The sequence below is a fragment of the Anabrus simplex genome, chromosome 13 (genome assembly GCF_040414725.1).
Source record: "Anabrus simplex isolate iqAnaSimp1 chromosome 13, ASM4041472v1, whole genome shotgun sequence".
In the NCBI taxonomy this organism is placed as follows: Eukaryota; Metazoa; Arthropoda; class Insecta; order Orthoptera; family Tettigoniidae; genus Anabrus; species Anabrus simplex.
In genome coordinates, this window is record NC_090277.1 from 101,231,676 (window position 1) to 101,256,715 (window position 25,040).

Consider the following 25,040-nt stretch of genomic DNA (forward strand, 5'->3'; position numbering starts at 1 on the left):
TAGCAAGAAATCTGTTAGGGCTAAAGAAGGTAAGAAAAGCTGCATGGGTCGGTTCTGTGATGGCGGACTTGATTGTTGCCTTGTCATGATTTGGCCAGGTCCGCCAGGATCTGTAGAGTGTGCTGCACACGTTTTTGTTCTCTTCTTTCTAGTCACTTCTGTTACTTTCTCACACAATTACCAAGCTGGGAAACAGAAATGAGCTCGTTGGGGGCTGAGAAGAGATGGATGTACAGGGCGACCCAAAAGTTGGTTAACATTTGACGAGGCAATACTTACACATTTGATATTTGAATTCAGCCTTGTCAATACTCAGAGTCAATACTTGAGTGAGTATTGAAGGCTGAATTCAAATATCAAATATGTATTTACTAGAATAGAAATTGTGATCAATACGGACCATTATAAAATCAAACCACAATGGCTAAGTTAATAAACTCGAGACAATACTTCACGGAATATTGGAAGGTAATAATTGACACACATGATTGTCATGACATAGGGTTTTTTTTTACACCAAAATAAAGTACTCAGAATGATGGAGCTGGACAGCAACACGTCACATACATATGGCCACACATGCGATGTAATGTAGGATTGATTACTATTTAAAGAACGTGAGTCAAGCTGACAGTGCCCAACTGAACTTTGGTGGTCCGGGGCGCAGGCTTCAAACCTGTAGCTGGTTAGCACCAGAGTGGTTCAATTCCACCTGTTGGGTGAAGAATTCGATTAGGAAATCTTACTGTATGCAGTCTTGTGATTTCCTTTTAAATATGGTACAAGCAGAAGATGTGATATTAACATGTTTGGTTTCATTTTAACATTGTTGTCTTTCTACGATCTTTACATGGTAAGTACTATATTGTATCGATGTTGAATAACAATATTGCTTACCGACCAAATTCAAGGCACTTAACAGTTGTGATCACAATCATTCAGGAAAAAGACGTGGTATGTAGGTCTAAAATGTGTCCTACTCTGATATGAATTCTTTTTATGACGACTTCCTGTCCGTGAGCAAGGTGCTTCATATGTCAATATATCATAGTACACAGACCTGTTGTTTTGTAGTCGATTGTCAGGATAGCAAGTTCGATCCCGACTAAGGTCGATGGCATTTGTAAATGTGACAACTCCATGACATTGGCTTTCGAGATATTAAAAAACTCCTACGGGACAAAATTACGACATCATCTCTCTTTAAAAATAAATCAGTCACAACTGATCTGCAATCAGGGCAGTCACCCAGGTGGTAAATTTCCTATCCGTTTTTTTCCTAGCCTTTTATTGAATGATTTCAAAGAAATTGGAAATTTATTGAACATCTCCCTTGGTAAACTATTCCAATCCCTAACACGTTTTCCTATAAACGAATATTTACTCCAAGTTGTCCTCTTGAATTCCAACTTTATCTTCATATTGTGATCTTTCGTACTCTTAAGTACACTATTCACACTTATTTGTCTACTAATGTCATTCCAAGCCATTTCTCCACTGACAGCATGGATTGTACCACTTAGTCAAGCAGCTCACCTCCTTTCTCCCCAACCCAAACTTTACAACATTTTTGTAACGCTACTACTTTGTCAGAAATCACGAATCGAGCTGCTTTTCTTTGAAGTTTTTCCAGTTCTCATATCAGATAAACCTGGTGAGGGTCAACAGGCCAACAGATGTCGCTGGTCAGCAACACGTCAGTGATGCCGCGTATGACTCGTGTGCAGTACAAAAGGAGCTGTCATGAGAGAGGGCGTCAGATGTGCCTGCAATCAAGGGATGTCATGCTTGTCCTGCCCGGTCCCCCGACCTCAATCCATGTGATTATTGGTTGTGGAGTTACCTGAAGTTGCAAGTCTACCGTGATTGTCCATCCTCATTAGGGGTGCTAAAAGACAACATCCGATGGCAATTTCTCACAATAACTAGGGATATGCTGTACAGTGCTGTAGGACTACAGGTATTGTTGATAAGCGACAGCATATTTTACAAAGAACATCGTCTTTGCTGAACCTCGATTGTTATGCTAATTATCGTATGAAGCGCTATCTGTTGGTCATTTTGTATACTTTATTTTGGTGTCAATAAAACCCCATGTCATGCCAATCATTTGTCGATTATTACCTGTCTACCTCCAATATTCCGTGAAGTATTGCCTTGTCAAATGTTAACGGATTGTTGGGTCACCCTGTAGAAGAACTGGGATTGATAAGGAAGGAGCCTGTCAGTGCAGGATCAATAAACATGCTCCAAAGTGAAGCCTCGCAAATCTCTCGGCAAAGATCAGTTCAAGGCATCTATATAGGGTGGCCCAACAGTTTACAATCAATTTATTTATCTTTTTGTTATAGTGGATGCCATTTTTTTCCAGTTTTGACTATAAGAAAGAAGTCAGCTTCTGGATGAAGCTATCTTTAAACCTGTCTGTTTACAGACCAATTTTGCTGTAGATGAGTGAAAGCTTACTGATAAATTAGAAGTAACACACATGAAAGCAGCGAGAATAATCACTGGTACAAACAAGTGGGAACAATGGCACGAGGTTACTCGGAATGAGGAGATAAAGGCTAAGTTAGGAATTAACTCGATTGATGAAGCTGTACGCATAAATTGACTTCGGTAACGGGATCATAAGGCGAATGAATGATAGGTTACCTAGGAGAATAGTGGACTGCTGGGCTGAGTGGCTCAGATGGTTGAGGCGTTGTTTTTGTGACCCCAACTTGACAGGTTCGATGCTGGCTCAGTCCGATGGTATTTGAAGGTGCTCAAATACGTCAGCCTCATGTCGGTAGATTTACTGTCATGTAAAAGAACTCCTGCAGGACTAAATTCCAGCATCTCCAAAAACCATAAAAGTAGTTAGTGGGACAAAAAACCAATTATTATTATTATTATTAGAATATTTGAAGAAACATGATATACATACCATGGAAGACAACGATACATACAAGACACTGGCGTGAAATACAACGTAATTGCAGATCTGACAGGACACACTTTCTCAACAGTGTATACGAGAAAATAGAACATCAGAACCAGATATATGACCTCTCCAAAAAACTGCACAACATTATCTGAGAGTTTAAACCATGCACAAGGGTAATAAATGATGAAAATGGCAATCTCATCAGAGATAAAAAGGAAGCTGTAGAAAGGTGGAGACACTACTGCAAAAAAAAAAAAAAAAAAAAAAAAAAAAAAGAGGAAAATAACATATTAAATCAGGAAATAATGAAACAACCTCAATTGGAACCTGATATTTTGTACAGTGAAATAGAGAGAATGCAATTAAACATTTGAAGAATAACAAATCCCCTGGTATCGACGGTGTTTCAGGAGACATGCTTAAAGAGATGGGAGAGGAAGGCATCCACGTATTGCACTCACTATGCAACAAGGTTTGGAGAACATGGGAGTGGCCAAAAGACTGGATACACCGGGCGAGTTGGCCGTGCGGTTAGGGACACGCAGCTGTGAGCTTGCATCTGGGAGATAGTGGGTTCAAACCCCACTGTCGGCAGCCTTGAAGATGGTTTCCTGTGGTTTTCCATCTTCAAACTAGGAAAATGCTGGGGCTGTACCTTAATTAAGGCCACGGCCGCTTCCTTCCCATTCCTAGGCCTTTCCTATCCCATCATCGCCATAAGACCTATCTGTGTCAGTGCGACGTAAAGCAAATAGCAAAAAAAAAAAGTAAAGACTGGATAAGTTTTGTCGCAATTCCCCTGCACAAGAAAGGGTCCGTTAAGGATTGCTCTAACCACCGAACCATAGCACTTTTATCCCATGCAAGCAAAATCCTACTACACATACTGAATCAACGCTTGAAGCCTTTCTTACTACCTCAGATATCCCTGGAACAAGCTGGTTTTTGTGGAAGATAAAGGTACATGAGAGCAAATTCTGAACGTGAAGCAAATAATTGAAAAATGTCGTGAGTTCTGTGTTCCTGTTTTTATCTGCTTTTTAGATTACAAAAAGGCTTTTGACTGTGTTGAATGGGACAAACTATGGAAAGTATTAGATGAATTTGGTGTTTCAGTACATCTCATATCACTGCTGAAAGGCCTTTATGACTGTAACTTGGTGACCTTAAGGGTGGATGGTGATACCTCAGACTTTTTCAGTGTATCCAAAGGTATTGTCTGTATTGTCTCCCCAGCTATACAATATCGATGCCGAGCACAACATGAGGAGAGCGCTTGATGGTTGGTGTGGTGGTACATCAATTGCTGGATGAAAAATAAACACTTGCGTTTTGCTGACAACACCACACTCATTGCCAGTAGTGAAGATGAACTTACAGGTTTACTTGCAAGAGTAAAGGATGCAAGTCTTATTTATGGATTAGAAATCAATTTGAAGAAGACCAAACTCATGATCATTGATCATGGAAATCAAGTGAAGCTTACAGGTTGATTAAATGGACTGGAGTTGGTTAATGACCTTGTATACGTTGGGTCATGTATAACTGACACGGGAAATTGCGAGAAAGAGATGAAGAGGCGTATTGTCCTGGGACGTGCAGCCATGAGTAAACTAGCTAAGATCTGGCAGAACAGGGCAATATCCCAAATCACGAAGATTCGATTGGTTGAAGTACTAGTATTTTCAGTGTTCTTTTATGGTTGTGAGACATGGACGATCAAGGCTAAGAACAAAGACCACATTGATGCCTTTGAGATGTGGTGTTGGCTTAGAATGCTATGTGTATCTTGGACTGAAAGGGGGAACAAGTGAGTCCATCATTAAAGAGCTGAAGATAGTGAAACGTCTCTCTACACATGTCGGTAAATGAATACTTCAGTTCCTTGGACATATCTTAAGGAGGAATGGAGACAACCTGGGAAGTCTATCATAGAGGGCAAAATAGAAGGCAGAAAACCACATGGAAGAACAGCAAGCAATTAGCTAGATGAGGCTAGGAAGATAATTGGCCTTCTTCTTCAGAATGTCCTAAGAAAAGTTGAAGATCGAGTTGGATGGTGACTCTTTGTGAAGCATGTAACTCTGTAGAGACAAAACAATGGGGTCACGACACTCAGTAATGAGTAATACGACTGATGATGATGATGATTATTAGAATAGTGGATTTGGTCATGGAGGGTAAGAGAAGTAGAGGGAGACCATGACGATGGTTAGTCAGTTTCTAATGATTTAAAGATAAGAGGTATAGAACTAAATGAGGCTGCAGAGTTAATTTCAAACAGAAGATTGTGAAGGCATTTAGTTAATTTACAGAATCTTGCAGACTGAATGCTGCAAGACATAATGAATGGTCTATAATGTAGATGTATGGATGCCGTTTCTTTTCAGTTTTGACATAGTTAATCCATAACTGTGAGATTCAAGCAGAGACACAGCAATATGTGGAATGAAGTTTGTGGGGAATCCAAGGATATGGATGGGTGGAAATGAAACGTGCTTCCTTTGATTTCTGAATATGAACTTGAAGACATTTTCAATGTGGACGTAACTGGGGTTTTTTTTTGGGGGGGGGGGGGCATTACCAACAAAGTTGCTCACAGTTAAGGGTGAAAAGTATGTCAGGGATAAAATGTCTTAAGGAAAGATTTCCATTTCTACTGTGTAGGAATATGGTGGGAGGAGCCTATTGTGATCGGAAAAGCAGTGATACCGAGCTGCTTAAAATCTTGAAAATCAATACATTCTCGAAGTGTGGCAAATCAGTTATGGTTGGATGATTGCTGTTTTAATGGAGAAGTGGTTAAAGGGTCGGTGCTGAAATTAAAAAAGGAGAGTCTAAACATTCCTTTCCTTGACACTTCCATCTACCACCCAAACATTGTACTTTTAAATGTGAAACTGGCCTTGTTGACACAAGTGCGATAACAGGTATAACTTGAAAACAGTATTCTCTCACCCATGGGTAACTAATGCAGATATCGAGCTCAAATAATAATTTTCATTATTTTATTATTATTATTATTATTATTATTATTATTATTATTACATGATGTGTACATGCAATATGATTGCGTTGTTTTTGAGGTTATGTCATGAAACAGGCACTGTATATAAACATTAATATCAGTTCAGTTAATGTAAATACGTGTAAATTAATATTATAATTTATTCTTACCTGTATATATACATTATAATCCATAATTATGAAACACACTGTAACTTCCAGAATGGTAATAGGTGATGAGAACGATTGAGAGTATTCCATCCATTGTAAACTGTGTATTACGCACTCTAGAATTTTCACAAAGATATATTTTGTAATGTAACTTTCTAGAAGCCTGGCCAGGCACATATATAAGGGAACGATCTTGATGGTAAAAGTTAGTTGTTGTTTGGAAGTTGTTGGTTGACGAGTTATGGTGTAGCAAGAATATACTTGTGACCACGTGTTAGCTGACATGCCGAGGTAGACAGTCAGTAGTCATCTGTTTTCAACTGTGTTTCAAAGTTTTAACCTCCATATTGAAGTGTTGGCAGTCGTTTTTTAATAATGGCGGATTTGTTGATATTCTCAAAGTGAAGTGTTTGGATTGTGATACAGTGATTAAGGTCATGTGTGTGTGTTAATTTGTAGATAAACGTAAATAAAATAATTGTGCATCCGGGAGATAGTGGGTTCGAATCCCACTGTCGGCAGCCCTGAATATGGTTTCCTGTGGTTTCCCATTTTCACACCAGGCAAATGCTGGGGCTGTACCTTAATTAAGGCCACGACCGCTTCCTTCCAAATCCTAGGCCTTTCCTATCCCATCATCGCCATAAAACCTATCTGTGTCGATGCGACGTAAAGCCACTAGCAAAAAAAAATTATAATAATTGTACCAACTGACAGCATCTCATGTGCGTCTTTGTGGATACGTCATGGTTCCCACCTTTGTAACAGGTGTTTTACGGTCAATGGATATGGTTGTTATTTTTACCATTTAAGCCACAGTATAGATACTGTTTAATGCAGTCTTCAATTGTGCAAGCAATATCTGTATTAATTCTAGATGCAGTGAACTGTTGGCTATGAAACAAGTAAAGGCAGAAACTATGACTCTCTCATAAAAGTAGAATTTGATGATGCAGATCATGGAATGAAGGAAGTGAAACTGTAATGGAAATATTCTATCTGTGTCAAGAAAGAAACTCCCTCTGCTTTGCAGAGGAATTTATTCAGGGTGATGATCAACTTGCAAATCTGCTAAAACACTTCTAGCATAGAGGAATGCCAAAAATTATGGAAGAGGAGGAAGAAGTAGTTGTAAACGTTCAAACTAAGATCTGTGCACATGAACAGGCCTTTCATTGCATGGCATAATGCTGTTTGCAATTGATTCTAACTCTTCCAAACTTCTTGGTTTATTGTACACAGTCCAGGACTGCATTCAGAAAGACATGATAAGAAAAAAAAGTGGAAAAATAGCTTAGCGCTGTTTCCTTCAAAAGTCTGTAAATTATTAGTGTTTTGAAATTGGATCATATGGAAGAGTGATAATAAAAATGGGATTATTACAGTATAGCATTATTAATAATTATTGTAATTACTATAGTACTCAATATTAAATTCATTTTAAATATCAATGTATTATGTACATAGGAGTGCGAATTGACTTTCACAGACAGATACAGACAAGTTTTTAATTTCTTTGTTTTGCAAATTTGCCTAATATAGAAAAAATATTTCTGTCCCTTGCAATTCTGCATTGAACAATTTTACTGTGTATACATTTTTTGGTTTTGTAATATTTCATAAATATCAATTGGTTGCACGGATAACCTGCTCATGAATAATCATGGGTTTACTGTATAAAAAAACCTATCCAAGTTTTTTGATACAAGATTTTCCTGTCCCTATTGGACACTGGAAGCTACAGTACTCACTGTTCTCATGTCTGAAAAAGCTGGAGATTGATAATGGCTGACATTTGTATTCTGCTCTTACAGAATACATCCATACCTGGATTCCTTCCTCGAGAACTTTTCCTGTACCGGTCGGATGCTGAGCTGCGTTCCATGAAGTGTCAGCGCTGTCACTTCCTGAGTCATTACAACGTGGCTCTGAACGTGAACGTGTCTCCCGAAGAATATCCTCGTCTCTTGGGACACATCAAGGACAAACGGGCGTTGGTCATTCTGATGGTCGACTTGACCGACTTCCCTTGTAGCATCTGGCCAGGGATCATCGACATCATTGGTAAAATCCCCTCTCTGCCTGTTTATTTATGTACTCATGTCAGAAGCGGTTGTAATGATCTTTATCTCAGCTGTGAAACCATTACATTCATCATTCTCCTCTTTCCCCTTATCCAGCTCCTGCCAGGTGAGGGCATTTATGAAACTTCTCCACATTCCTCTCTCCTTCCACAATTCTACTTCCTTCATTTTGTCCCAATCCAGGTTTCTTCTTCTTGCACTCCTCTTTATCGAATTGATCTACCTTGTTCCAGGTCTACCTCTCACTCTGGTGGTGGTGGTGGTGATTATTGTTTTAGAGGAAGTACAACTAGGCAACCATCCTCTATATAACACTAATCAGAGGGAAAATATGGAAGGGGTCCGACACTTCGAAAAATAAAGATATCGGCCAAAGGAAGACAAGGGCCACGAAGGGCGTGAAAATGAAAGACTCCCTAGCCCTCGCAAACCTAATAGCTTCGGGGTCGGAAAAGAACAAGAGTTGACCAAGGGAGGTCGGATAGGATAGATGAAAGTGAGGAGCCTGGCACAAGTAAGTGGAAGCAATGCCAGGACTCAGCTGAGGGCCCCGTGGTCGCCAACCCACGCTCCTAAGTTCAGAGCCCTTGGAGTCCCTTTTAGTCGCCTCTTACGACAGGCAGGGGATACCGTGGGTGTTATTCTACCACCCCCACCCACAGGGGGACCTCTCACTCTCTTTCTCTTCAGCTTCATCTCAATCATTTGTTTTGGTGTTTTTTCCTCCTCCATCCTCTTTACATGTCCAAATCATCTTAGTTTAATAATGATAATGTTATTATCTTTACGTCCCACTAACTACTTTTCTACGTTTTTCGGAGACGCCGAGGTGCCGGAATTTAGTCTCGCATAAGTTCTTTTACCTGCCTGTGAATCTACCGACACGAGGCTGACGTATTTGAGCATCTTCAAATACCACCGGACAGAGCCAGGATCGAACTTGCCAAGTTGGAGTCAGAAGGCCAGCGCCTCAACCGCCTGAGTCACTCAGCATCTTAGTTTATCCCTGTCAATTTTCTCATGCGAGTTTTCCATTCTGAATTCCTTTCTAACATATTCATTTCTCACTCTGTCTTTGCTTGTCTTTCCTATCATACTTGTTAGGTGTTTCATTTCGCTGGCTTGAATTCTACTCTCCTCCCTACTTGTCATTGTCCAGGTCTGACGCATTTTCGTTCTAAGTGGTGCATGTGCTACGGATCAGTATTCCTCCCCTCAACATTGTCACATAATGGTATTTCGAGGGGCAGCGAGGATATATAAATCTTGTTAAGCTCTGTTAATTTGCACTCGATTGTGGTACAGTAAGGTACTGCCTGGCCGAGGCAGTAAAGGCGTGATTGTTTTACCCGGAAGGATGTGGGTTCGATTCCCCGTCAGGAAGTCGTTAAATTTAAGAAACAAGATTTGCACTTCCGGAGGTGCACATGGTCCTGAGGTTCACTCAGCCTACACCAAAAATGAGTACCAGGTTAATTCCTGGGAGCAAAGGCAGCCGGGCATACAGCTAACCCTCTACCCCATCAAGTGCCGAGGTTACGGATAGTGGAAGCCTTTACCTTCCATTCCTCCAAGGGCCTTCATGGCCTGTACGGAGATCACATTGCTTTGCTTTGTTGTGGTCCAGTAAATAAATATAGACTACTTATTTTCAGTGCAACACAGTTTTTCTTTTATCATCATCATCCCCTTTGTACAATTTGATCTTGGATTGAAATTTTTCCCATTTTTCTGCCATTCGTCATCAGAGACATATGGAAAGTTTGGCACACTCTTCCTTAGAACTTGTTCAATTTATTCTCCTCATTTTTTTCCTCAGTCTACCTCCAGGTCTTTTCATATGCCCATATCACTTTGATCTCAATCATTCTCCCCTCTCCCCCACTCCTCATACACCTAGTGTTTCTCATTATTCAGTCCTCTCTTATCGTGGCTTACTTGCTTTTCGTAAATTTCAAGTCACTTGCCTGGATTTTTCTTTCCTCCAGGTGATTGTTTTTTGTTTTATTTTTACAATTTGCTTTAGGTGGCACCGGCACAGGTAGGTCTTACGGTGACAATGGGATAGAAAAGGTCTAGGAAGGGGCAGGAAGTGGCTGTGGCCTTAATTAAGGTACAGCCCCAGCATTTGCCTGGTGCAAAATGGGAAACCACGGAAAACCATCTTCAGGGCTGCCGATAGCGGGGTTTGAACCTACTGTCTCCTGGATGCATGTTCACTCGTCCAAGTTTTAGCTTTTCTGTTTTATGTAAGAATATTGAGACGGCTTTATCTATCAACGCTTTCTGTAACTTGCACGTCGATCATATTGCAGCATTCTCGTATGACAACTGTCACAATCTTGCATAGTAGATGATGAGGTGGCCTCTTGTTTCAGTTAACTGTTCTTTTAATCTCTAGCACTTTTATATATGAATCATATCATCCCAATATTATACATCTGGACATGTCACCAGGTGCTTTGTTGATTACTACAAAATGACAGACAATTGTTTTCCAAGAGCAGTGCAGCCTGATTGTTGTTGGATTGCAATAACTAACCAACCACTGATCTGCATTTAGGGCTGTCACCCAGGTGGCAGATTGCCTATCAGTTGTTTTCCTAATATTTTCTTAAATAATTTCAAAGAATTGATAATTTATCAAACATCTCCATTGGTAAATTATGTTAATCCCTAACACCTTGGCCTATAAACAAATATTTGCCCCAACTTGTTCTCTTGAATTCCAACTTTATCTTCATATTGTTATCTTTCATACCTTTGAAACTGACATTTGAACTTGTTTTTCTACTAATGTCATTCTACACCATCTCTCCACTGACAGCTCAGAACATACTGCTTAGTTGGGCAGCTTATCTCTTTTCTTCAAGGTCTTCCCAGCCCAAACTTTGCAGTATTTTTGTAACACTACTCTTTTCACATTAGTAAGAAATTAAAATGAAGGTCCACCTATTCAATACCATTTAATATATCAAATCACTTATACAATTTGACTAGTGGACTTTAGATTCACTAATTATAACATTGTACACTGAGAGATTTGTAATATGTACAAAATACTTTTAAAGTGTCAATTTGATTGTATTTGCTCTGTATATTGTCAATTTTAGTCCATGGCTGAAGATGATTCATAATGGGATCGAAACCAGTCCCACTGTATAAGTTGGTATTATTATTATTTTGTATGGCAAAATAAGGATACATTGGAAATGTAAATATTACAATAAGCTATATGTAGTATTTACAGATCAGGTAAATTAAAATGTAATGTCCAGTGTATTCAACCAGTTCACAGCTTCATTGGTGGCACTGTGTATATCTTGAATAGTTCCTTCTAATCTTCTTCTTGGGCAGTCCATAGCAACGTGTTGAATGGTCTGCAGGTCATTGTCACAGTCGCAGTATGAGTTTTCAACTTTTCCCCACTTGTGAAGCCAGAATTTGCATCTTCTGTGGTTTGTCCTAATTCAGTTTTAAAATGTCCATGCCTTTCTAGGTAAATTGAAACCAGGCAAAGCTTTACATGGATCGTTAATTAAACCCAGGTGATGAGGGTTTGAAGAAGACCTTTCTTCTAATTTCCATGATGGATTCCTTGATTTCAATCTCACTGGTTTCCGAAATTTGCAGTCCTGACATAAGGGTAGTTGAGGGTTGCTGCGACACTTCTTCCAGTCTCTTACCAGGGCTGTTTCCCTTCGTATATGAGGGGGTGGATGTTGGATAACACAGGTAGCCGTTGTAGGCGAGTTAATTTGATAGTGCCAGATATTGTCCTTGCTGGCCCTGTGGTGTAGGGGAGTAGGGGTAGCGTGCCTGCCTCTTATCCGGAGGCCCAGGGTTCGATTCCTGGCCAGGTCAGGGATTTTTACCTGGACCTGAGGGCTGGTTCGAAGTCCACTCAGCCTATGTGATTAGAATTGAGGAGCTATCTGACGGTGAGATAGCGGCCCCGGTCTCGAAAGCCAAGAATAACAGCTGTGAGGATTTGTCATGATGACCACACGACACCTCATAATCTGCAGGCCTTCGGGCTGAGCAGCGGTCGCTTGGTAGGCCAAGGCCCTTCAAGGGCTGTAGTGCCATGGGGGAGGGGTGGGAGATATTGTCCCCTTTGTGTCATTTAGTTGGATATCATCTTTTGCAGTATGTGTGCTGTTAAGCCACACAGGACAGCAGTATTCAGCCACTGGATAAACTAAAGCGAGGGCTGAAGTTCGTAAAACCAATGTGTTTGCTCCCCCCCCAACTGTTCCACTGAACTTATACAAGATGTTGTTTCTTATTTTTATCTTTTCTGAGATATTATGAAGATGTTCTATATACGTCAGTGTCCAGTCCATTGTGATGCCCAGATATTTTGGTCAAGGATTATATTTTAATCATTGGCCTTTGAATTCCACTTGAGGTCTGTAGTTGGCTCTGTTATTGTCTAGATGGAAACAGCTGGCTTCAGTTTTATTCAGGTTAGGTTTAACTCGCCATGTATTGAAATATTTGTTCAATGTATGGAGATCCTCCGTAAGTAAAATTTCTGATGTTTTGAAGTCATAGGGTTGGGCAGTCAGAGCTATGTCATCTGCATATATGAATTTCCTGGAAGCAGTGTAGATGTCGATAACTGCAGTCGCTTAAGTGCGGCCAGTATCCAGCATTTGGGAAATAGTGAGTTCGAACTCCACTGTCGGTAGTCCTGAAGATGGTTTTTGCGTGGTTTCCTATTTTCACACCAGGCAAATGCTGAAACTGTACCTCAATTAAGGCCACGGCTTCTTCCTTCCCACTCCTAGCCCTTTCCTATCACATCGTCGCCATAAGACACCTATCTGTGTCAGTGTGACGTAAAGCCAGTTGTAAAAAAAATAATAATAAAAAATTTTTTAAAAAAAAACAGTAATGGAGCAAGAACTGAGCCTTGTGGGTAAGCCATCATTCAGTACATCATATTAAATGGTATTGAATAGGTGCACCTTCATTTTAATTTCTTATTAATATGAATGTTTGTCAATGTGGATCATAATGAAGTTTATATCATACGACACTACTCTTTCGTTGCAAATCATCCAGAACAAATCTGGCTGCTTTTCTTTCTTTTTTCTTTTTCCAAGTTCTCAAATCAAGTAATCCTGGTGTGGGAACCGTACTCTTAATTGTGATATTACGAGAGATGTACATGCCTTCTCCTTTACAACCTTACTACAACTCCCAAATACCCTCATAAGCATATGAACAGATCTGTAACCTTTATTTACAATCCCATTTATGTTATTACCCCAAAAAAATCTTCCCTTATATCAACACCTAGGTACTTACAAAGATCCCCATAAGGAAATTTCATCCCATCAATGCAGTTAATTAAAACTGAGAGGATCTCTCCTGTTTGTGAAACTCACAACCTGACTTTTCACCCTGTTTATCATCTTCATTACCTGCTGTTCATCTCACAACATTGTCTTTTGCAGTTGCTCACAGTCTTGTAACTTATTTCTTACTCTGTACAGTATAACATCATCCAAACAAACTTATCTCTGATTGCAGTTCTTTCCTCATATCATTCACATACGAGGTCTTTCTTATAAACCCTGACCGTCCAGCGGTGTTTCTACTCTGAGACCTATGCCGCTGTAGGGGAGGCACGAGGGAGCGTGCATGTGTTCAACCTAGCATCAGTGGTGAGACAGTTGTCATTGCAACACCATATTTTCGTATGTAAAAGTTATTTTTTAAGTACGAGGTGAAGCGCCACCTTCATGAGCACAGATTAACGTAATTAAATAAATTTGAAACTACTTGCTCAGTGCTCAATAAAAAGACATGCACGCACACATGAACAGTTTTAACAAAGGAAAAACTAGATGACATTGGTACGAATCTTGAATGGTCACCGAATAAATCACTCACAAAATTAGCACATCAAGTAGGGGTTTCAGTTTCTTCTCCACACAGAGCTACAAAGCTATTACACATCAAACCGTACAGGTTTACACGGGCACATTGTTTAAAGCCTGCTGAACCCGCCACAAGGGCGAGATAATGTGAGCGGTATCTTGCATCATTGAATGATCGTTTATTCGACCCACAGCTTGTGTTCTTTTCGGATGAGGTCTGGCTTCATCTTAATGCTATTGTGAACAGTCGTAACTCTCGCTATTGGTGTGCAGAAAGTCCTAATGGTGTTTATAAAGCCCCTTGTTATTAAGAGGGACACTCCCAGCATCATTTATAAGGCAAGATTTCATACAGATTGTATAACACGCTTAACCTCTTCAGTCGCACGCCCGAGAAATTCTCGGGTGGCACATGCCTGCCCATAACGTCACCGTCCGAGAAATTCTCGTTTAGCTGCAGTGTTCATTTTGCGATCGCCCAATAATTTCTCGGGTAGTGTAATCTCTTTGGAAAATGTTTTCCAGCCTTCTCAACAGATGGCAGAAGGATATCCAGCTGTATTCTTGAAGCCTCTCGCCTAAAATATTCCTTATCTTCTCTACTTTACATATAAAATCTCTGGCCAGCTGACGAGGTAAACAGAAATGGCGAGCGCAAAACGGAAGAGAAGTTTGTCTGAAGACAAAATAAGGAACTACATCAAAGATGAATCTCTAAGTGACATTAGTATTTCTGATAGTAGTGATAATGATTCTATTGATTCTTCAGATGATAACCTTCTTAGTAATTCTAGAGAAAGTGAAGAAGATATTTCGTCAGAAGCTAAGGTGATGGTAGATGTTGAATGTACATTTGTGTGGAAGAAGTGTAAGCCTAGGGGTAGTGTGCGACATAATATAATTCTATTTATGGGAAATCCTGGTGTGAGGGTTGGATTATTACCAGAGGTGAGTGTGATTGACTGTTTTGAACTGGTTATAATGGATGAAGTTGTAAATTTGACAGTGACCAGAAAAAAATTATTGGCCCTATGCTAAAAGTGTATTGCAAAACGTGTAAATAAATCTCCTCATGCAAGGGTACAGTTTTGAAAAAAAAACTCTTACGAAATTTACAAATTTATTGTGTTAGTGTTGTTGATGGGAAAAATACAAAAGCCTGAAATAAAAATGTATTGCTCACAGGACAGTATTCTCAAAACACCAATATTTTATGAAACCATATCACAGGCCTACTGTAAAACAAGTGTGAATAGAGTGTAAAGTAAGATGTTATTAACCTTGAATAATATATGAACGTGTTCCCTTAATTGTTACTCATTCCTTCCTAAAAATAAATAAATTCCTCTAAAAAATACCTCACTTTTCTGGCACAGGAGGTCTGCCTAAACCCGTCACTGAAGGGGTTAAAGCAAGGCGGCCACGTGCAATGTAAGTTGGGCTGAGGAAGCTGCTGCAGTGCAGAATACAAACACCATTTGCACGTTCTGGGCTTATAAGAGAGACCTGTATATAAGAAAACATAATACTGCCTTGAGGAATTCCTCTCGTAATGATTACAGGATCAGATAATGCTTCACCTACTGTAATTGATTCAGTTTCTTTTACGTTTGTTTGTTCCGTACTTCTTTCTTTTGTACTTCCATATTCTTAATCTTGTTTCAAGTATCAGATTGTTAAAAAGGTCTAGAAAATATGCTTTTATATGCACTAAAAGCTGAAGTATGCATACATGTGCGGTATCAAATCTCTTCCTTTGGTTGCAGACAACTTTAAACACATTTATGAAACAGTAGCATAAAAATATGTTAAAATCCATCCCCTTGTAATCACCATCACAACCTTTCACAAAATAATTTGTGTGTGTAACTCTTTCAGGCACAAGGAGACCTGTGGTGGTAGTAGGGAACAAGGTAGACCTCCTTCCAGCTGATGGGCCTTCCTTCTTGGAGCACGTCACCACGTGCCTCGAGACTTCGCTCAACCAGACGAGCCTCGCAACAGCCAATATAAGGCATGTGGCTCTGGTGAGCGCGGCAACTGGGTTCGGCGTGGAGGAACTCATCACCAAACTGCACAACATCTGGGATTATAAAGGTAATGTGTAGGTAGGGGTAGGTTATTATAGGCAATCAAAAGTATTTTTATTTTCAATCTGGCTGCAGTGATAATTAATGGTAGAGCGAGTTCTTGGTTCAAATTGTCAGACTTCTTGGTTGAATGGTGAGTGCACTGTCCTTCGGTTCAGAGGTTCCCAGTTTTATTCTCGGCCAGGTCAGGGATTTTAATCACTTGTCATCAATTCTTCTGGCTCAGGGAATGAGTGTTTGTGTTTGTTCTAACACTTTCCTCTTCATATTCAGACAACATACTACACTACCAACCATTACGGAAACACGCAATAGCGCTTACATCCCTCCACATAGGTTTTGGTGTCAGGAAGGGTATTCAGCCATAATTATCCTGTGTAGCGCAGTTTGCACCTACGATTGCACAGGTGTGGTAAAAACCAGAGGAGGAGGAGGAAGAGTTCTATATTCAAATTAGTTACAGGTTGTTATCTTCCATAGTTTACATCAAGCATTTTGTCCAGCTCCATGGCTAAATGGTTAGCGTGCTGGCCTTTGATCACAGGGGTCCCGGGTTCGATTCCCAACAGGGTCGGGAATTTTAACCACAATCGGTTAATTCCCCTGGCACGGGGGCTGGGTGCATGTGCTGTCTTCATCATCATTTCATCCTCATCACGACGCCCAGGTCGCCGACGGGCGTCAAATCTAAAGACCTGCACCAGGCCTCTCTGGAGGCCACGCGCCATTATTATTATCAGGCATTTCAAATTCTTGAGCCGACTGACAGCTGTGCAGGCACGAGAAACAGCTGTTACGAGCACTAGCCCAGGACATCAGATAGTGCAAGCTTGGAGGGGCATTCAAAACTACAGTACTCTGTTCAATACATGTACTGTACATATTCTTTCATATAAGGACGTATACATTGGAATGTGTTCAACACGGCATTTGCATAAAATGCTTTGTAATCGCCATGTACCAGGAAAAGAAATGATCACTTTAAAGGTTGCCGTAAGCAACGAAATACAAAATAAAAGTCATTCTTCTTCTACCTGCAATTTGCTTTACATCACACCGACATGACAACGATGAGATAGGAAAGGGCTAGGAGTGGGAAATAAGTAGCTGCGGCCTTAATTAAGGTACAGACCCAGCATTTGCCTGGTTTGAAAACGGGAAACCACGGAAAAGCATCTTCAGGGCTGCTGACAGTGGGGCTCAAACCCACCATCGAACAAATATAAGGCAGAATAATGCTGAATACTACGCCGCTGTTTTACTACGTCTCATTTGTAGCTAAGATGATGACGTCACCTCCCACGACACGAAGGCTAGTGCACAAGTACCACTTACTACAGACCAATGGTAAAGCATTCTTAAATTCAAACCTTCATTATTAGACAAGTCTTGTTCGTGAACAGATGAGATTTTCTTCTCAAGACGCGAAGTGAAGTTCTCTGCGAAACGTAAAGAGTTTCACCTCGTTTTCTAGACATGGCAAAAAAGCTTATTAGAATGTCTACAATTATCCTTCTGCTCTTCTTGTTGAATAGTTAATTTGTAACGGTTATGAAAAAAAAAAACTTTTGTTGCTAACAAAGTGAAAATACTAACATTTTTCAGACGATATCTATTTGATGGGCTGTACGAATGTTGGGAAGTCAACACTCTTCAACGCCCTTCTCCAGTCAGACTTGTGCAAGGTGAAGGCGGTGGACCTGTTGCAACGAGCTACAACTTCTCAGTGGCCAGGAACTACACTGAACCTTCTTAAGGTACTGTCCTTGATGGAACTGTGTAGACTCATTCAGACTCGATGTTTAGGGTCTGTTTTACAATAAGAACAAAATTCGTCAAGATATCATCAAAAACTTTTAAAAATTCACTCCTTACACCTTAAGCTATTTTTCTATGTAGTTTCCTCCTTTCTTTAAACATTTATCATAGGGCGTTCTACTAGTGTGTTTGTGCCCACTTCATGGAACTCAGCTGCCTGTGAAGATAACCAATATTCAACTGTTGTTTTCACTTCTTCATTGGTGTCAAACCACTGACCAGCTAGAAACCCCTTCAGTTAGTGGAACAGGTGGTAACCACTCGGTGCTAGGTCCGGGCTGTATGGTGGGTGGTCTGTTTGCTCCCGTGCAAAGGATCTGATTAACTGTAAGAGTTTGAGCAGCAGAATGAAGTCGTGCAGCAACAAAATTCCAGATGACAATTGACCACATTGCGTATTCTGTATGGCGCACTGAAGGTTCCTCATAGTCGTGCAGTACGCAACTGGATTTATTGTTGTCCCGTGTGGTATAAATTCGACTAACCAAACATCATTCTTTTGAAAAGCTTTTCCACTCCAATATCCTTCCTGATGTCCTAATTTCTTACTAAGTCCTGGTACGTCATTGGAAGTGTTGATATAGTTGTTGATTCCCATAGGCTATTGGCTTTACGTCACACCGACACAGATAGGTCTTATGGTGACGATGGGACAGGAAAGGGCTAGAACTGGAAAGGAAGTGGCCGTGGCCTTAATTAAGGTACAGCCCCAGCATTTGCCTGGTCTGTAAATGGGAAACCGCGGAAAATCATCTTCAGGGCTGCCGACACTGGGGTTCAAACCCACTATCTCCCGAATACTGGAAACTGTCCCGAATGAGTAAATTTATAATACCCATATAGTGGTCCGTTATTGGACATTATAAATTTTCCAGCTAACTCATTCCTGGTTGCCAGCGTTTTGCCCCGTTGTGCTAAGTTAGGCTCATCAGTTGGTAAATAGCACACCAACCAAGACCTGAAATATTTCAGGTTCCCTATGGGAATCAACATCAGTATCATCTGATGGCCAGGCAGGCTTCAATTCTTGGAAACGAGACAAGGTCTCTCATAGTGCAATGGCACTGCCAGTGGCTCCAAGTAGCCTACATAGTAACCTCCACGGTATGCACTAGCCATGCGTCTTGGTAGGTGTGCTAGTTACCAACTGATGCTAGTTGCTTTACGTCTTAGCAACTAGCATCAGTTGGTAACTAGCACAACTGATGAGCCCAACTTAGCATACTGGGGTGAAACGCTGGCAACCAGGAATGAGATAGCTGAAAATTTATAATGTCCAATAATGGACCAACTACTGTTTATTGGTATCATTGAAAGTGTGTGTGAAAACAAGTACACCACCTCAGGACGAGGACACGAGCTTACTTTATCATTATTCTTATGTTCTAGTTTCCAGTCCTGAGACCTGCAGGTTGGCGACTGTACCAGAGGACGCAGCGTCTGATGAAACAAAGTAAATACAACATCATGGAGCGAAAACTTCGGGCCATCCAGACGAAGAAGGAGAAAGATCCTACCCGGGCAACATTGATAGGTGAGTGATCAATTCAGCAGCTGTATTTCTACAACCCCCATTTAGTCTTTCAGAGCGCATCATTTTAAATGGCCAACCTACACCTAATGCATTACACATTTTATCAGAATATCTAAGTTTCTTCTTCCCCAGCCTTTCATCACCTTTAGTGTGTTAGGTGTTTTACAGGCCTTTGGAGTAATCACCACCATTGTGAAGCACTTGTTCCCAGTGATGTGGAAGCCATTGGATGCTGTTGAGATCATCATGTGGACGGGGCAGTTGGTGGCCTGGAAAACATCCACTGTGCGGAAGCGGACCCCTTGGAGTGGTGCTTTAATTTTAGGGATGAGATCGTGGTCACAGGGGCTGAGATCTGGAGAATAAGGGGGGTGGCAAAGCAGTTCCCAATTCCAGCGATTTAACAACTCAGTCACAACGCTGCTGCATGCAGCCTTGCATTGTTATGCAGAAGGAAGGGTGCGTTATTCAGGAAATGTCCTCGTTTTCTTCTTAGATCTGCTACCACATTCGTTTGAAAAATGCACAGTACCTCTGGGAAGTGTATACTTTATGATAACACCATCCCAGTCGTAGACAATGATCAGCATGGCCTTCACATTGGTTCCGGTCGACCAAACCATTACTTTTCGTGGTGACCCGTGATGACGCCACTCATTGGATTGGCGTTTCAGCTGCGGTTCATATGCTCTGGCCCAGGACTCATCAATAGTGATTATCTGCCATGAGAAGACCTCATCTTCACGTTCATAGCTCTCCAATTGCCTATGATCTTCTTCATATCATAGCCATTTTTGATGTTTGGTCAAATCATGTGGAACCCATTTGGAGACAATTTTCCGTATTCCCAGCCACTTCTTCAGAATTTGCAGCACAGTCAAAGGCGCCAGGCCCTGTATCGTTGGCCAATTCATGAATTGTGGTGTTCCTATCTGCCAGCACTAACATGTTCACATTCTGCACATCATCATCATCATCACTTACTGCAGGACGACCAGGCCGCAGCTTATCTGTCACATTTTGTCACCCGTCTTTGAAGGCCACCATGCTACTGTACGGCAAGGTAATGCACTTTCACCGCAAGTCTCTTGCAATCCTTCATAACACTGCCTTGCATTGCAACCTCCAGTGCATTCAACTTTCCACCAGCTCCTCTGATCTTGCTTTCTTGTTGTTGTCGCTGCACATGTGCATGGTGTGTGGAGGGCGAGTTCATTTATGCTGAGGGAGGGTGGGTACCTAAGCTACCTACCTCAGGTATACATTACATTGCCTGGCCACATTTCATGGCATTGTTACAGTATAGTTGCCACTATTAAAAAAATCAACCCATGTATTAAACAGGGTGGTTGGAAACAATGTGAATCAGGCATATGATCATTAGAGAGTTGGTCATACTGATAATTTTTTAATTGGTTAGAGAGTTGGTCATACTGATAAATATATATTTTTTAAAATTGATGTCTTGCACTGTCATTTTATTCCTATACACTGGAACCATACTCGAATTGAGTCCTTACCTGTGACTTATACACCTTCTCTTTTACATCCTTACTACAACCGCTAAATACCCTCATAATCATATGCAGAGATCTGTAACCTCTGTTTACGACCTTGTTGATGTGATTATCCCAATGAAGATCATTCCTTATATTAACACATTGACGACAGGCCCCGAACGGAGGCTGCTACCCGAAGTAGACCAAATAATTCAAGCCTGATGATATAAATGATGATTCCCATAGGGAACCTGAAATATTTGTCCCAAATGATGGCCAGGCAGGCATCAATATTTGAAAATGAGACAAAGTCTCTCATAGTGCATTGGCACTACCCTTGGCTCCAAGTAGCCTACACAGTGGCCTCCACAGTATGCACTAGCTATGCATCTCGGTAGGTGTGTTATTTACCAACTGATGAGCCCAAATTGGCACACTGGGGCGAAACACTGGCAACCAGGAATGAGTTAGCTGGAAAATTTATAATGTCCAATAATGGACCAACTATATTGATATTAGTTCAAGCCTCCAAGAAAGAAATAACACAGCCGCGCTCAAACTACTGTAACTCGAAAAATATTCAAATTTGAAACATGTACTCACTAGGTTGCTTAGTAATCTGTATGATCTGATACCTTTCAAAGCAGTACTGTTTGTGGCTCCATTTAATAGTCTTCCTAAGCAGAGTGTAGTATGAATACCCTGTTTGTGCCATTTGTATACTTTGTTTTCAAATAGGCCTATGCAAGGATTTTTCTTTACGGCTGCTTCCCGTATAGTGTTAGGCGTCAATCATCAGAAATATCTAATTCATTGTCACTTGGTACCTGTTATAACTGGTCTTTACGTAATTAATCACAATTATCGGTGGCTGTCAGCATCCGAATACACCGCACCTGTTGCCATTTGGACTGGAGCTTCAGGGAAAAGCTCTACACATCCAACATTATTTTGTTAAATACATGAAGGTTTAAAGAGAGATGCAGCGATAATTTATATTCCATGACTACACCGTTCGGAACTCACAATCTCACACGCAATTTTATCAATAATCAACGCAATACGAGGTGTGTAAAAGCAAGAATTCTTGTAACCCATCACCTACTGTCAGCTGAGAAACTATGAGAATTCACTGGGCACATCAGACGGTGAATCTGCGTATAAATGTTGAAATATTTTGTCACATAAGGCATGTTGCCATGGGTGCGCCATCTTGTACAATGATTCTCAAGCAGTTAAAATTATAGCCAACAAATAACACAGCAGGCTGCAAACGATGCCCATGCATAAAAACGGAGATCTCTAAGGCCCGCCAACAACCGTTGGCTGCAGTACTACGGAGATTTCCGAGCCTGGTCGTCAATGTGTTAACACCTAATTACTTTCAGTGATCCCCATGAGGTAGTTTTACCCCATCAGTGCAGTAATTGAAACAGAGAGCATTTCCTCTTGTTGAAACTCATTATTTCTGTTACTTCTAGGTCATATTGGGCGTACCTTCAGGGACCCGTCCCAGTCGCTCGATGGACAGGATCCGTTCTCGATGGGCCTATCCGCGAACAGTCCTGTGCAGAGGATAGGACTGGATCCTAATGATGAGGAATTCATAGATGGCCGGTGGTGCTACGATACTCCTGGGACTGTTCAACCTGACCAGGTAAAACTACAGAATGCCAGTTAACCTGGGTCGATCAACACTTCTTTATCAAAACTACGTTTGCTGTTAGGCATCATAGTCCTTCAGCTACCAGTTGTGTTTTCTTTCTACTTTTTTCCATTTCCTATACCGAGCTGTCATTGTTATTATCCGATTACAACTTGATTTATACTTGCTTGTTCCTTTCCATCTTTAATTCACAGAGTTGTTACCTCATTTCCTCAATTTGTCTGAAATTGCTATAGCCGTTCTATATGTAGTTTCTGCTGAGAACTTGTGAAAATAAGGATAAAGTAAACAAAAGTAAGTCAGAGTCAGCTGCCCAATATTGAACCATGAAGTGGCACATAGGGTTTTAAGAGGCTCAAGTCTAATAGAAAAGAGAGACACATTGGAAGATGTAATGAGAGAAGTAGTTTACAATGACAGAACGAGATGTAGACATATCATTCACATAAATCTTACCTAGCCTGCTGGAAGGATCCAGAGGTGATGCGGATGCTAACCATGAATTGGAGTCGTTTTGCATGGAAGGTGAAATAAATAGAGAAGTTCCTATGGAATGTAAAGGGGGTAATGTACAAGATGTGCTATACTCCTATATTAATGTATGCATTTGAGACTTGGACTTTGACAGCAAGAAATGAGAGAAAAATTCAGGTCATTGAGAAGTTCCTGAGGAGTACGGTAGAGAAAACAAGGAGAGACAGAGCAAGAAATGTTGAGGTCAGAAAAGAAAAAAACTGAGTGATAGGATGGAGAAGACTAAATTGAAATGGTTGGGACATGTTGTGATGATAGAGGAGGGAAGGATATGAAAACAGGTGTTGGAGGCTAAGATAGAAGGAAAGAGGGCAAGAGGGAGGCCCAGAGCAAGACGGATGGACTCTTTCAAGAACAGTATAAGAGAAAGAAGACTGGACTGGAATACAGTTACTGAAGAGGAGTCGTGGAAGGAGAGGCAACAGTGGGGAAGTGTCATCAACACTCCAACCTGTCAGAAGCTGGACAAGGGGAAAAAATATCTCAGATATACATTACACCTGATTGACTTGTTACCGTTGGATTTCCAGGTGCTGAATCTTCTCACCACCCAAGAGCTGATGTTGACGTTACCTCGCCAGCTTCTCCTCCCTCGCACCTTCTCCGTGAGGCCTGGCCAAACTCTACTGCTGGCCGGACTCGCACGACTGGATTATCTCAGTGGGGGTGACTTCGTCAGGTGAGTTTCCACTGTACCTTCACCAGTGATGTTACCTTGATTTTCATTAGGAGATTCACAACTGGTCTCTTAAACCTAGAACTGGCCACTGTCGAACATTCAGTTCTTCAACAGATGTCATGACAGTCTACTTTTTGTCATTCTTGATATCCACAGCAGCCATGAGTTCAGTTTCATTCATAGTTGCAAACTTCTTTGGGCGCAATTTTGTGCAAAAAAAAAAAGTGAGTGCAGTTTGAGTGCCATTGCTGTAGTGTTTGCAAACAAATTTTCACGGGCACTGCTTTGTTACTCTATTTCATTACATTTCATAGATTTCTGATTGGTGCGAGTTATTTATACACTTTCTTGTGCAATGGGCATCTAAATATTGCATCTTCATTACGGAAAATTAATAAAAAAGTATGGCAAAATTTGTTGGAAGATGATATTTATGGGGATATGGGGAATGAACCAACAGATTCTGAGTTGGATTTAAAATGTGTATCAGCTATTTCTTCGCATCAAATATCGGAAGGTGGAAGTGATGGTGAGCCTGCGATGCAGCTACCTGCCGTAACAACGTGGTCTAAGGTCATGCCTCCTGAGCAAGGCATGCCAATATAGTAGAACCTCGATTATACGTTCCCAGAAACTACGTTTTCCCAGACTATTCGTTCATATTACATGGTCCTTCGAGCATCCTAATTAAATCACATTGTATAAATCCTGCATTATCCGTTCCTCGAAGAAACTATTTCCCGGGTCAACTGTCCAGAAATTTCAGTCCCACCAACGCTAAATCCTCGATCAAGCATTTTTCAAGAAACTGTATCTCACGATAGGATGGCTACGGCATACTTATGAACATCCCGGCATTGCGATAATTACTGCAAGTACTGTACTGGAAAAGCAATCGGCGGTGAGCTTGCATATGGGATCATCTTAGCATCGCATTTGGGTGCTATTGTTTAGAGAATCCTTGGAAATCATAAAGCAGAGAGTGGCCACAACAGTTGGAAGGATACGGCACAGAACACCAATATTTCGACAGCTCTACTTAAAGACACGACGAGTTTCATCAAATGTTCAAACTTGTAAAACATCTACATTATCTCCAAAGCTTTTATTTTCCTGATTGCATCACCGATCAGATTTTC

The 25,040-nt window shown here is 40.9% G+C and overlaps 1 protein-coding gene and 1 non-coding gene across 3 annotated transcripts in view; both read left to right on the plus strand.

Annotated features, from left to right (window-relative positions):
* Positions 1–25,040, plus strand: part of LOC136885073 (nitric oxide-associated protein 1) — a 38,220-nt gene that overhangs the window by 3,408 nt on the left and 9,772 nt on the right. For both annotated transcript variants that reach the window (XM_067157488.2, XM_067157487.2), the window contains exons 2-7: positions 7,921–8,170; positions 15,960–16,178; positions 17,777–17,928; positions 19,379–19,523; positions 22,504–22,679; positions 23,753–23,901. In XM_067157488.2, the coding sequence (XP_067013589.2) occupies positions 7,990–8,170; positions 15,960–16,178; positions 17,777–17,928; positions 19,379–19,523; positions 22,504–22,679; positions 23,753–23,901 (1,022 nt within the window). In that variant the 5' untranslated portion in view covers positions 7,921–7,989. The remainder of the gene's footprint in view (positions 1–7,920; positions 8,171–15,959; positions 16,179–17,776; positions 17,929–19,378; positions 19,524–22,503; positions 22,680–23,752; positions 23,902–25,040) is intronic.
* TRNASTOP-UCA (transfer RNA opal suppressor (anticodon UCA)) lies at positions 636–722 on the plus strand. The gene has a single exon. It is a non-coding gene; the product is annotated as a tRNA-Sec (tRNA).